General features: G+C 49.5%; 1 protein-coding gene across 5 annotated transcripts in view; it reads right to left on the bottom strand.

The window, feature by feature from the left end:
• OSBPL10 (oxysterol binding protein like 10) overlaps positions 1–15,014 on the bottom strand; it is a 313,824-nt gene that overhangs the window by 25,463 nt on the left and 273,347 nt on the right. For all 5 annotated transcript variants that reach the window (XM_082724181.1, XM_082724182.1, XM_082724184.1 and 2 more), the window contains one exon: positions 10,853–11,002. In XM_082724181.1, coding sequence (XP_082580307.1) covers positions 10,853–11,002 — 150 coding nt within the window. The remainder of the gene's footprint in view (positions 1–10,852; positions 11,003–15,014) is intronic.

The raw sequence follows: 15,014 nt of genomic DNA on the forward strand, positions 1-15,014 counted from the left end.
CATTATTACCCTCTCAGTACAGACCTTTGAAAAGGGCAAGAACATAAGACGGTTCCCCCCACTAGTATTTCTGAACTCAGAAGCTGAAGGATTAAAACAAAACAACAAGGAAAAAGAACTCCACTTGGCACCCCAAATCACTGAGCACCAGAACAGAAAGGGACCCTCAGGGTGATGGAGTCCAATGCTCCAGATTCACAGGAGAGGTGAGGGAAGGCACCACACAGGAACCTTGGGGTTCCCAACTGCCACCCAAATTCTTCCCATTACCCCTGATATGGCACAAGTATCTTCTTCTGGCCAATGGCAGCATTTTCTTTCCCTCAGTGGACTAGGGAGGTAAGAGTTCACTGGACAGAACAACTGGGACAGCTGGGCCACCTCACCTACTGTCACTGAATAATTAGTCAGGGGCAGGGGGTGCCTGAGTGGCTCAGTCGGTTATGCGGCCAACTCTTGATTTCTGCTCAGGTCATGATCTCAGGGTCCTGGAATCGAGCCCCCTCACTGGGCTCTGCACTCAGTGGGGACTCTTTTTCTCCCTCTGCCTCTGTTCCTCTCCTCCTCCAATTGCCTGTGCCCATGCTCTAAAATAAATGAACAAATCTTAAAAAATAAATAAATAAGTGGGAAGCAAGAAGTGGCCCACAGGAAAGAGGGACCCATGAACCCTACACCTTCTGGCCTATTCTACTCCTCCTGGAATGACTAGGCAATCCACCTATCCAAAAATTATTACCACGGGGAGGAAGACCATCAGCAATGAAGAAAGACAAGCACGGCGCCCCCATTGGGAAAAGTGCGGCTATGGCTTCCCAACTGGCCTCCCTCCTGTCAGACCCACCTGGATTTCTTCTCCACACCACAGCCAGGCCCATCTCTCTAGAATCTCTACAAGAGATAAATGAAGTCCAGCCTGCCCCCCTCCCACCTCCCTCTAGTGGGACATGATCCCTCACTTTCCACCTCCAGCCCTCCCCTTACACACCCCTCCCTACACACACACACACATACACACACACACTCAAATCCTGTTTTCCTTTTTTCAGCCTCCTCCTGCCTTGTCCAAACAATGACCAGCTATTCCTCTCAAGGGTATCCTCTTCTGTGAAGCTTTTTCTGAGGGCTCCTGCTTCCAAGACTAAACCAGCAACTCCCTCTTTCAGATCTTCACCACACCCCAAACATCTCCACCCTGGCATCCACAATGCTTGTTGTAGTAGACAGCATCACAAGAGTGGGGGGTACTTCTGGAGGGCTGTCAGTTAAGTGGCTGCCTTCAGCTCAGGTGATACCTGAGAACTTACCAATTTCCAGAGCCAGCCCTCCCCAGATGGCAGACCCAGGGAATGTGGTCTCACAGCCACCAGCAAGGCCAACCCCCTTGGATATATATTCTACACTTGAAAATGATACTGTCATTGCCTTGTCAACTGCCTTGTCAGAGTTGGAAAAGGTAGAATACCCAGAGAGACGGAGGAGGATGGATTGGCAGTGGAAGGACAATCTCTTCTTTCACCCCTTGTCGGTCTGTCAGGTTGGTGTTTCTGGTACTTTAAAACCAGCACGCTGGGGCGCCTGGGTGGCCTTAGGCTCAGGTCATGATCTCTGGAATCAGGCCCCACATCAGGCTCTCTGCTCAGCAGGGAGCCTGCTTCCTCCTCTCTCTCTCTCTCTCTCTCTCTCTGCCTGCCTCTCTGCCTGCTTGTCTGTCAAATAAATAAATAAAATCTTAAAAAACACACACACACACAAAACAGCACCCTGAACATTTTAAGCATGATAAGATGCTTTTCTCTAAAGCAGATTTCTCTCTCTCATACGATTTCCCTGTCTTATGGGTGTGTGTGTGTGTGTGTGTGTGTGTGTGTGCATGCCTTTGTAAATAAGTCACTTCATCATCTGTTCCTTGGGCAGTGGACACTGGAGATACAGAGCCAAGAAGTGGCGGGTGCTAATTGGGCTATCTGCCTGCAATGGAGATGTGAGTGATGGCCCAGCTGTGCAGACCGACAGCATCCAAATGGCTGGGATTCCTACTGGAGAATTTATCGAGCCATCAATAAGGGCTGCCTTTTCTCCCATTAACATAATTAAGACAATGAACTACTTTGGGGAAAGAGGGGAAAAAAAAAAAAAGATCTGCATTTGGGACTCAGAGAACAATTAATTACATTTAAAGTTGTGTCAATCTAGAAGCAACTAATCTCCACGTTGGACTCTTAGAACTTCAAAATAATCAATCGCTGAGAGAGTCAGAGGGTCCAAAGAGAAAGTCGCAAGAGTCTCTTCCCCCGAACAGGGAACGCAGCAGGCTTCTGCAAAGAAAGACCAAGAGCAGGTGCAGTTTTCTCCAAAGACACATCCGTTCATTCAAGAACCTTGAGAATTGGGGTGCCTGGGTGGCTCAGTGGTTTGGGCTGCTGCCTTCGGCTCAGGTCATGATCTCAGGGTCCTGGGATTGAGCCCCGCATCGGGCTCTCTGCTCCGCAGGAAGCCTGCTTCCCTCTCTCTCTCTCTCTCTCTCTGCCTGCCTCTCTGCCTACTTGTGATCTCTGTCTGTCAAATAAATAAAATCTTTAAAAAAAAAAAAAAAAGAACCTTGAGAATCATCTATGTAACTGTCCTGAGCCTGGCGGACCCACCCAGTGCCAAGGAGCCGGCACAGAGAGGCTGAGACCACCCACCGAGACAGATCTCTGTAGTCCTTTAAGAGAGCCAGGGAAAGAACGCGAAACTCCAACCTTACAAAATAAAGGGTAGATAATTCACATGCCAAAGGGTTCTTAGCCCACAGAACACTCCCCTGGCTTTCCTTAAAATGCCAGCTCCCAGAGTCCCAAGATAAAGCCTAACATTGGGCTTCCTGCTCATTGAGAAGTCTGCTTCTCACTCTCCTTCTGCCCCTCCCCCCACTCATTCTCTCTCTCGCTCGCTCGCTCTCTATTAAATAAATGAAATCTTTAAAACAAAACAAAACAAGATTTGGAGAGAAGAGCCAAAGGCATCGGGAAGGTTACTGAACACAATACTTGGAGGGAATAGGATACTGCAAATCCATAGCAACACCAGTGGGGCTTCATTTCCAGGGCAAACCCTGGCTCTTCTGACCCTCCTCCTAAAAACTTCCCCGTTGGAAGGAGGAGCTGAAGTATAGCAACACTGATATTTGGCATACCATGACTAAACCTGGAAATTTAACCTACTAAAACCATCAAAGGAGAGAACCTGTATGCCCAAGATGTCTGCTCCCTCCTGCTAGGATCGAGAAGCCGCAGAGACACACATGTCCCATCACACTAGTAGCTGAGTACATCCAAGACTGTGTAGCAACTTTGTGGAAAGTTGCGCAGCCAGTCAAGAGTACACGGGCAGGGACACCTGGGTGGCTCAGTGGGTTAAGCCGCTGCCTTCGGCTCAGGTCATGATCTCAGGGTCCTGGGATCGAGTCCCACATCAGGCTCTCTGCTCGGCAGGGAGCCTGTTTCCCTTCCTCTCTCTCTGCCTGCCTCTCTCCCTACTTGTGATCTATCTCTGTCAAATAAATAAATAAATAAATAAATAAATAATTTTAAAAATCTTTAAAAAAAAAAGAGTACACGAGCAAGGACAGCATTCTCTTCCCCAAGCCCGCCGGTGAGGACATGGCTGTTTGCGTGGTGGGATCTGTGGGGTCAGATCCCACGAGATCTCCACCTGGTTTTACAAATGGTGCTACTGCAGCAGTTCAAGTGATTCTTTCGGATCATAGAAATTTGTGAATTATCTCAGCCAGCCTCTCTCACAAAGAGAGAATCTTGTCTGTCGTAATTACTGGTGGAAGCAGAAAGTGTTAGGGGTCCCTGGGAAAAGAAAGAGGAAGACCTAGCTTTCTTGACATTAGAAAGGTCATTTGAGGTGCACCCCCTCACCTCCCACTACCTAGTGAAAGAAGGTAGGACCTGCCCCTCTCAGACCAGGAGATAGCCTTACTGCAGACAATAAATCTGTGGTAAAACTCCCAGGGTGGATTCAGAGGTAAAAGTGGACTTGAATAATCTTTGTGGGCTCTAAAGTTCCCTGGACTGGGTACACATTCTTGAGTCATCTTTGTGGGCTCTAAAGTCCCCTGGGCACTCAGACACTGGCCCGAGAGGAGACGGAAATTTGGTGATGCTGACCCTTGCCACCCTCCTGACTTTGACCTAAGCTCTGTCACCTTAAGATGACTTCTGCCCCAATTCCATGCTGTCTTCACCAGTGTGCACTCTGTATGCACCCTTGGCTTACAACTGCCCCAGGTTCGTTGTTCAGGGAGACACTGCTTTGGGAAACATCCCTGGTGTTCTCCTTTACTTGTGGCAAGTAAAATCCTTCTTTCTCCTAGTCTTTGGCTTGATCATGTCTCTTGGCTTGACACTAAGAGGGGAACCCAGTTTCAGGTAAGAATGGGGTAGGCACTGTGTACCTTCAGGAGAGGGACCTCCTCACCTGAGGAGAGCCCAATCCTCCTTCCCTTTGCCTTGCACGAGTTTTAACCACAATCTCTATCCCCGAGACTCCCACCTACTCTATGGACTCAGCTGGGCCATCCGGAACAACACGAAATACACTGTTCTAGAAGATCTCCCTCTCACCTGATCCCATAAAATTGGGAGTTTTGGCTAACTCCTCCCCCCACAGAGGAGTCCAGGTGGGTCACCTTGCTACCCACAACTGTACCCTCCTCCACCTCAGTTCCCAGCGTGCCACTCTCCACCCATTACTCCAGATGTCCCACTTCACTCCACCTCATCCCAGCCCCACCAAGACCAACAGACCGACGACCCTGTTCTGTCCCCTACCTCGTTTCCTGCCATGTGGGCATGGAGTCCACGGCCCCGCCTTACACTTAGCCCCTCTGATCCCTGCCCCCAACCCCCAGGCTCTGCCACTTTCTCCCCCAGAAGCTCAACTCTGCCATAATCCAGCTCCTCTCATTCTCTATGCCTCAACCTGCAGCTCCGCCTCCCTGGAGGGGACGAGACAACACGCAGATGGGTCTCACTTTACGTCTGTGACCTAGAGCAAACTTAAGTGCCCCTGTGGGAGGGTATGGCCATCCTCCTACCTTCTAAGTTGCCCTGAGACCATCACTCCTTTCCTTGCTGCCGTGTTTGGCCTCCTCAAATCTCTTACAACCCTCCCTCGTATCACACGACCCCCCTGCTTCTGTGGTCCCTGGGATAAGTGAAGCAGTGCACTAAGTGTGCCCACGATCGTCACAGAGCCAGCTCCCCTGCGGCACTCACCAGGCACCCCACTGATGCCTTCGCACGTCAGGTACACATGCGCACAAAGCAGCCCCACGGAAAGTACAGCTGTCCCGGGGTCACAGTAAGGAAACTGAGGCACTCGGTTTAGGGAACTCAGGCTCAGCCCTGACAGTCTGGCTCAGGGCCAGCTGCTTCACCCTGGCTCTGCCTGCTCCCCAGAGGCAATGGCTGCACTGTCCTGTCCAAGGGGGACCCTCTGCCCATGCTCTGGATCCCCTGCCCAACTCCTACTCAGGTTCCTGCAGCCACCACCCCTCTCCTCTCTATTCCCACCAGCACCGAGACACCTTCAGAAATGAAGCCTCCCAAGGCCAGGTCCACCTCTGGCTTCCACCCAACTTTCTGCTCCCCTTTTACTATATTCATCCTTCCTCTCCGCCATCACTGTTCTCTTAATCTCCCTTAAAGCCACCCCATCAAACCCTGACAAAAACAAAAGCGATGGTCTGTTTCCAGGGCCAGTCTTTCTGGACACCCCGCAGCAGTTCCACACAGCCGGCGGCTCTTCTCTTCCTGGAAGCATTCCCTTCCCATGGCTCTGGGAACTCACACTTCTCTGGTTTCTGTCCTACCTTCCTAGCTGGCCCTCTCAACCTCCTTTCCAGGATCCTTCTCATGACCCCAACCTCTACAAATTGGGGCATCACAGAACTCAGTCCTTGGACATTCCTTGTATCTTCACTCACTCCCTAGCAGGACTCATTCCCACCTCCTGGCTTCAAACATCCTCTGTTCCTTGTTTGTTCTCAGCCTTGTGCCTGAACCTCACTCAGAACTTCTATGCCAACTGCCTACACATCCTCTCTACTTGGATGCCCATCTCAGAACTAAGAGACCCATGAGGAATTCGTGCTATCCCCCAGCCTGCTCTTCCCATGGTCTTGCCCTACCCTGCAAGGGCGGTGGCCGTCAGGGGCACCACGTGAACCACGGCTCCTGCAAAGCACACTTGTTTTAATCAGTACAGAGACAGTGATACTGTGCCACTCTGGAGCCCAAGTTTTAAAAAGGTTCCTCTGCTTCACACTTGTCCTTCTGGGAACTTCGAGTTCACCCTGTAAGATGTCTGGTTTCCCAGCCAGAAAGACCATGCGGGAAGGACACACGGGTAGAGATCCTAAGACTTCATGGAGAGACAGACAGAGGCCCAGCTGTCTCAGCCACGTCCAGCCCACCACCAACCTGCCAGCTGACCAGAGACATGCGAATGACCATGGACCATGGACCAGACAGACAGCAGGCCCACCCAGTCGAGCCCGGCTCAGCCCACACAGTGAGAACAAACAAAACGGCTATTTGAAGCGACGACTTTTGAGGTGGTTAATTCCTTAGCAATTGGTCATGGAGACAAATGGCAACTCTAGTTTTTATTCCTGTAGGGGCTCAGGTCAGAATCCTAGAATCATTCCTACACCTCTTTCGCACATGCTCTGCATCCGGACTATACGCAACCAGGACATCTGAATCCTGTGGGGACACCCCAAATCTGTCCCTACCACTCTGCCATCACCTCTCATTTCCTCTGTGTCTACCCCTCCCCCGCTGCCTGCAGCCCACTCGCCTGCACCCCCGTTCACCTTCCACAAGGGTCAAAACAATCCCTCACAAGTAGACTGTTTCTTCGCTCAAAACTCTCCAGTGGCCACCACGTCACTCAGTCCCAAGTCCTTACCGTGTCCTAGGAGCTCCCTCCATCGAGCCCTGCTCTGCTGCAGTTTTCTCTCTCTCTTCCTGTCTGCCTCCTCCCTCCCACGAGCTCCAGGAGGGATGCTGGATGTTTGCTCACAGCTGCACTCCCAGTGTCTAGAACACTACCCGGCATGTGCATGTCTCCATAAGTATGTGAATGTACGCGTTACTGTCTTTGATATCCCTGACGTGGAGGTTAAGGAGGTCACAGACCTCCGGTTCCACCCAGCATTCTGTGGTCCCTCTCCCTGGAGGCCAGGCGGAGCACAGTCCCTCCTCCTTGTATTTCTCGCCTATGTCCAACTCTCTGAAGCTATCTTGTTGCCCTCAGCATCAAGTTCACCCTCCTTCACATGGCCCACGAGGCTGCGCAGGATTTGGACACCACTATCCACTTCAGGTTCAACCGGGCCCCTCACCAGCATGCACTGGACTCCAGTCACACTGCCTCATGCTCTCCGGCTTTGCCCATGCTGTTCCTTCTGCCAGGAATGCCCTCTCGCTGCTTCCACTAATGCCCATCAGCCTTTGGGCTCAACCTAAATGTCCCTTCCTCAAAGCGCCCTTCTGTGGCCCGCCATCTTTCTGTGGTTCCTTCTCTCTCTCTCCTTTTCCCTTCTAGGCTACCCACAATTTGTGGAAATGGAGTTGGTAGTCACCAGCAACTTGGGGTTGCGGAAGTGTAGCTGAGGCGGGGAAGGCAGCCAGGGGTGCTTTCAGTGGGAGAACCAGCTGCATGTTTTGTGGGGGCAAAGTGAAAAATGAAAATGAAAATTCCCTTACTCAAAGTTATTAAGAATTTCAAGAGATGATGCCTGGGATGGCTTAGTCATTAAGTGTCTGCCTTTGGTTAGGGTCATGATCCGGGGGTCCAGGGATGGAGCCCTAAGTAGGCTCCCTGCTCAGCAGGGAGTCTGCTTCTTCCCCTGCACAACCTCCCCCCCACGCCCAGCTCGTGCTCACACTCTCTCTCAGGTAAATAAATAAAAGTTTCTAAAAAAGAAAAGAAAAAAATTTCAAGAGAGCAACAGTAGAACATTCTATTGAGCACAGGCTGCCTCTGAGATGGGGGCTGTGGGACTCCACTGGTCACACGCCCAGGAGACTGGCCCAATCTGGGGACCACAGCTAATTAACCTGGGCACAACATCACATGGGACACCCAGCCATGCTGGTGACTGGTGGATGGGTCAATCCTGGCCACCAACTCAAAGATGGGGCGGTGTACTCGTTTTATGGAGAGTGACCAGAGATCCATTACTGAGTCAAGAAGAGCCAGGTGCCTGCTCCTCAGATGCCGGCTACATTCGTCCCCTGCCAATCCGGTACAAGCTCAATGTCATGACATAGGCAAATGCCAAGAAAAGAGAAGGGGGTGGTGAGCAAAGAGAGACAGTCATCAACCTTTCCACAATGCAATCAAAGGTTTACCTCTTCCTGTCACAAGCATTTCAGCTCATCAACTTTTCCCTTGGTTTTCGAATAATAGCTCCTTCCCAGTAAGTAAGTTAGTGCACCTCAGACTAGAAAAGCTTTCCTTTCAAATAGCCAGCTGAGTATTCGATAAACCTAACAGTTGCTCTTCAAGGAATAGACCAGGGCTTCCGAAATGCAAAGCAATTATATCCTAACAAAATAATAACAGGAGAGGCATGGCTCCTAGGATTTATTTTAAAACAAGAGAGCCATAACGTGAGGTCTCAGAGATGCTCAACCTGCTGTAATGGAGCCCTCTCGTTATTTTATTGTGTTTCTCCACATCTGACCTGGATAATTTCAGTGTCTCTGACATTCTCTTTCTTAGATCATTCCTGATTCTATGTCAAGGCTTCACAAATATTTTTTCATACAATCCACAACGAGAATATGTTTTACGTTGTGACCTAGTACACACGCATCCACAGAATCGAAATAAAAATTTCATGGGAGGTATATGCTGAGATTTTCCATGGTGTTTTACTTCATTTTTGAGAAATGATCCTTTGACCCACTACATCGGTTTTACAACCTACTAAATGGGTCACGACCCAGAGTTTGGAAATGTGGTTTTAGATCATACTAGCCTATATTATTACCCTCATTCCTTCCACCAGATCTTAACCCAAGCACTATCTGAAGTGTCCACAAATCCAAAAGAGTAAAAAAGTGGCTTTTAAAAAAGCAAGCATTTAGGGGCGCCTGGGTGGCTCAGTCAGTTAAACATTCGACTCTTGATTTTGGCTCGGGTTGTGATCTCAGGGTCGTGGGATCAAGACCTGGATTAGGCTCCACACTCAGCCCCTCCCCTCCTATGCTCTGACTCCCTAAAATAAGTAAATCAATCTTTAAAATAAATCTATAGAAATAAAAATTTAAATGATTCCTCTAGCAAAAAAGGACAGGACCATTCTAGAGCTAGAAGGCTGAATTGGAGGGAATGAGGCAGGGTAACACAGACCAGGTCTTTACAGCACAGTGAGCAAATCCAAGCACAGAGCTGAGAGCGGCAAAGGCAGGGAACCTTCTGAGGTCAGGCCTCCCCAGCATGGGGCCACCATTTTCTTTAGAGTGCTACAGTCTCCCAGAATATCAGACGCTCACATTTAAATGCAGAAAACATTCCACAGAAAAGGCTTTTCTGTCCTCTTGGAGGCTCCTGACTCCTTGGTCCCCCATAAGCGGTCAGTCATCATTTTGTCATCTTCCTCTTCAAAGAGTATCTCACACTCACCCCTCCCCTCCCCTTCCTGGTTCTCTGGCCTCCAGCACAGTCTGAGATGAACCTGTGGTATCCAGACCCATCAGAGCAGCCAAACAACCCAACCTCTCTGACAGCAGTTTCCACGGGGAGGTACCTTCAGTGGTGTGGACCATCTCAAGCATGCCCACCATTTTCTGGCTGGCCTTCAGATTCTAGAACCTCCATTTCCCAGCATACCCTCCCCCGGTCTCTCCCCAGTAGCTGTCCATCTACCATACCACACAGTCTCATCACACAGGAAGCGCTCAGCTTCCTAAGGTTAAGAGTGATGTCGCGCCTATTACGAGTCCAGCACCGGGCTAGGGCCCTGCTTGCTCCCTCCCATCTCGCCGCACCCTCCCAGGGAGGCATCAGGATTCAGCATCTGGCTAGAAATGTAAGCAGGTGGGCACCACCCCCCCGACCCATGCCACCATGCAACCCTTCAGCTACATATAGAATTGCTTTCCCTGCTTGCCTCCAGAACGAAGCCATGGCTCGGGGTGAGGGAGGATCTCTAGGGGCCCAACAACTTGCCATCTGTAGTCAGGACACCAGGTTCTCCTAATACTGCCCCCTAGGAAGAATCCTGGCTGAGCACAGCACCAGGAAGAGCCAGTTGCTCTTCTACCAAACAACAGGTCTGTTTCCTTGCAGGTGGGTAATGGGATCCGAGTTCCCAACAAGCTTGCCCTTTGGGGACCAGCCGTTAAAGCTAATGCCAGTTGGCAGGAGGCTGTGGCCAGGCTCACAGTGGCCTCACTCCTGGTGTCGCCGTTTTCCTTCCTCCCGTTGTTCTCTCTGGGGCCAATATGCCACATCTGTCTCTGCATCTTCAATCTTCTCTAGAACACAGCAGGAAACAAAGAAATCTTATCTTGAATTTTCCCTATCATCTCCTGTACTTCTTTAGACGCTAGGACAGAGTCCAATGCAACACTCGTGCTCTGGGATGAGCACTGATACAAAAACATCCTTGCTAATTATCCCTTGGAATATCCATGCCCAAATGCCATTTTGGCCTTTTTCCCCACTCTACTTCCCCAGTCTCACCACGGTGATGAGAATGTGAGTAGAAGAGGCTTGGGGAGGTGAAGGGAGACAGAACCCAAGCCACGGGCTGCAAACCCAGTGGGACATGCCAACCTACCTTGGTCAAATCCATTCCCAGTTTGAGCTGTGAAATGAGATGAAGAATTACACTCCGTTGATCCTCCATGACGCCCAATTCTGTCTCTTCCTTATCTTCAGTGTCACTTTTTTCATCTTCGGACAAAACCAGTTCAGGGCCCGAGTTTGGCTAAAACAAGATCATCGATAAAAATCACCAGCTGGTCCAGCAGAAGTAGGGACCCATATGCTTAGAAATGATTGAAGAGAAACAAAGTATTTCTCTGTAAGCCAGTCCTATTAGCCACAGGGTGGAACAGGACTCTTTCGGGGTATAGGTCCTTACTGGGGTTCTTTTTTAGTTCTTTCAGCTGTTGTGCATGCCCATTCATTTTCTCCATCATCCCCTATTAGCAGACATCCCCCCCAAAAAAGAAAATTTCCCACTCTTCAAAAAACTATATGGGTATGAGCTCCCTTACCTGGACTATGCTCATATAATATTTTCCTTTTAATATATACCACCCAAAAACACTTTATATTTAATGCAAACTTTTCTGTTACTAAGCAAAAGTCAGACACCCCCCGGGACAGACTGAAATTACCTTAGTTATGAAAAAATTTACTCTGAGACTATTTCTACTCACATCAATTAATATCACTACACCAAGTGTGGAAAAAAAAAAAAAAGCCTCAGAGCTGGCATTACTTTAGGAAGGGAGACAAAAACAAAAATTAAAGGAAAAACACAAATTTTATAATGCTGTAACTCAGGCTAGCCAACAGACCTTGTTTTCCTCCATGCAAGTTTATTAATTCAATTGCTTGATTCTGATTTTTCCAATTACATAGTTAGCAGGCAAGTTAATGAGCGGAATGTACAAGAGGGATTACGGAGCACAGGATTTTCCAAGACCCCAGTATCAAGAACTCCGGCCTAACATACACATGCTGGCCATTCCTTACCAACACTCGGTGGAAAAAAATATAGGGCTCTTCTTCCCTGGGATAGGCATTTTAAAAATTCCCATCAAGATAGACATTTTCCATAGACATACTTCTCAAATTATTCTCAATCACCTCTGAATGACCCCAGTTCTGGAGAGACCACTGGGAAGTCCTCAGTGAACCCCACGGCGGGTAGGCTCTCCCCGGGGCCAAGAGTTGCATTTTCCCCCATTGTGTGCCTCGTCTCCAACCTCGACGTAATGTGTTGTTTGACATCATTGGAAAACTGTGTTGCCAGAATATACTGAAATAACTAAGGACCCCTGGCCCTCATCCTGTTCCATAGGAGACTCACCAGATGACTCTGGGGATGGGGGAGCAGGCTGCCCTGGCTCTCTGCTAGGAAGTTGGAGAAGGAGGAGCTCCAAAGGCCACTCTGCCTCTCCTCCAGCTTCACCTCTTAGACACCCACCTGCTGTGTCTCAGTGCTGCTACCGGAATGGCTGAAAGGCTAGGAACAGTAGGGTCATCTTCGGACCAACCTGCCCCTCCTGACTCTATTTTCTCCCTCTTCCGGAGTTCAGTTTTGAAGTGTACAGTGGTCTCATTTCACTGGGAGTTTACAGCGCCAGTCAGTCACCACTGAAGTCAGAAAGCTGGGACCCAGTCCCTTCCAAGGGCGAAGGTGCTGCTCTTGCCACTTCCTCTATAGTGAGCTGGTGGGTAGTACTCTGTGTTAGTAGACTTCCCCTCAAGGCAGGGGCGGGGCAGCTGGGGAAGGAGAGGACAATGCCCTGGGTTTCTTGCTTTGAGAGGAAAAAGATAATCAAAAACAAATCAAGCTACCAGCATGTACCCACACTGGGGGAAGAGGGGACTGCGGCATGCCAAGTCCTTAACCGTCTCCACAGGAAAGAAAACCACCATCTTGAGTACAATCATTCCTACTTGAAATTAGTTGTTCTCACCGAGTACTGAATGCAGACTCAACAAATCAATTGCTCAAGTGAGGCGGCCATAAGCTTTATGAAGCAGAACCATCTTTCCTTCAGAAAACGTGATCTCCCATTTGTCCACACAGCAAATCTCCATTCTCTGTGCTCACCTTCTCACCTGCCGCAATGTGTTTACAGGACCACCTGAGACCACACTTCCTCCTGCCTTCTGCCTTACTTGGAAATTAAACCCAATTTGTCTTGTGCTTCTTCAGGAGGCCAGGAAGTCTTTCTGCAAGATCCTGCCACGTGACTGATACGAAGTACACACATCAGTGTGCACACAAACCTCCCCAGGTCTCCTGCTTCAACCCAACATTATATTTCCTCTGTGTCAGTGATGCTTCTCAGAGACGCCTGCTCGAGCAGAGAGAATGGAGGCTGGTTCACGGGCCGCAGAAGCTGGCTCACTCCAAGGCAACTGGAGGTCAGAGCTTGTGGGAGCCCTAAGGTCCCAGCAGGGGAAGAAAGGCCAGGAGGAGCCCGACACACGTCACTGGATTGGATCCTCAGCAAACTGCCTCAGCTTAATCAAGGATCCACAGCACTTCTCTGCCAGAGCTTCTGAGAACGTGCCCTCCTTCTTACAATATGATTTGCAAAAGCCTCTCCTACCCAAACTCAAGTGAATAAACACGGTTAAAACAAGGGAGGTGGGTGCCTGGGTGGCTGGGTTGAATGTCTGACTTTGGCTCAGGACATGATCTCAGGGTCTTGGGATCAAGCCCTGCGTTTTCAGGCTCCCTGATCAGTGGGGAATCTGCTTCTCCCTGTGCCTCTGCCCCTCCCCCTGCTCATGCTCTCTCTCTTATAAAATCTTAAAAAAAAAAAAAAAAAGTGGTTTAATTCATTACGTTGTTAGTGAATGTCTTAGAAGACAACCCCAATTCCAGTTCTAAAAGACTGGAACTCAGTCTTTTGCAGAAAGGCGAGGCCACCCTGCATCGTTGGTCAAAAATGAGGGCAAGAGGAAGGAAGACAGGAGTATCGAACTGGACAACCCCGTGAGAAAGAGGTCAGCTGGCAACGTAAATACAGCTCGGTCAGCATCCACAAAGCACCCACTGTTAACGGCGCTGCAAGAAATTTCAGAATTTGAAGAACAAGGCTTTGTTGGCCTTTTAAAGGCAGAGAAAGTTCCCTTTTCAGGTCAAGAGTTTGTAGATTCTGCTGGTCTGCTGTGAAATCCAAAACATCGATAAGGTCACGGCATCTATAGTGCATAATCAGGCCCACACGCCCCTTCCAGACCCTCAGCCTCCCACTTGCGGCACTCTGCTTTGCTCCTGGGGGCCCCTGCATGCTCGCACCCTCCAGTCCCTTGGGACTGCTTGTAAAGCCATGAGCACTGCCTCCAGGTGCTCCAAGGTGGCAGGACAGTGTTTCTTGATCTCAGAAGAAAACTGAAAGAAAGAAACTGAAGAAAACTGAAAACGAGAAATGGTTTTAGAAATGCTGGGAAAGTTCACATGACTTACTAAGCCAGAAGCGTCATCCAATTCCCCCACCTCGCAGAGATCTCTGCAAATGCGCAAGCCCAGCCATAAAAATGAATGCCAACTTGTAAGACAAAACAGAATCAGAATAAGTTTTAAAGAGTGGCAGGCTTTGGAAAAAACGAGGTTTTTAATAAGAACAAAAATTGTGAGTCAATATTTCTACCCCATGAGCACCTTAGGGCTTATGGTGCTACTAAAAATGTCTATGAGCAAATGGGGGAAGGACAAGTATATCTGAGGGACAGGAAATGGCTTCATGGCAGGCTGAGTCTTAGGGACACTCCTCCATGTGTCTACAACAGTGACTTGTGCCCCAGAGCAAGGATTCTGAATCTGGGCACTATGGACACCCCTAAAGATATCTACCACTACCCTTCATATTTGAGGTGAAAGTTGTACATCTGGGCATTTTCTGGAGCTGAGGCCCATGTTCACCTTGAATTCGTGGAAGAAGATGTGCCCCTGGGCTGACCTTGGGCCTCTCAGACACCCAATCGTCTGAGATGGGCTCTCAGGGTGGGATGTGGCCTAACCAGACAGTCCCGGCATTTACAGACGTGCTCCTGCTTCAAGCACAGAACTCTACTTCTTCTCTGGCTCGGGGAGCACATCCATGAGACACTGGCTGGGGGCCAGAACAAGAAGCCAAATGATGACTGGGTTCGGTTTCCATGGGTTCCACAGTCCTCTCAAGGGGGACGGCGGCAGTGCAGGAGAAACACTGAAGTTCTCTTCCACCCCTTCTTTTTAACACAAATCT

The sequence above is a fragment of the Mustela nivalis genome, assembly GCF_964662115.1.
Source record: "Mustela nivalis genome assembly, chromosome: 1".
Taxonomy (NCBI): Eukaryota; Metazoa; Chordata; class Mammalia; order Carnivora; family Mustelidae; genus Mustela; species Mustela nivalis.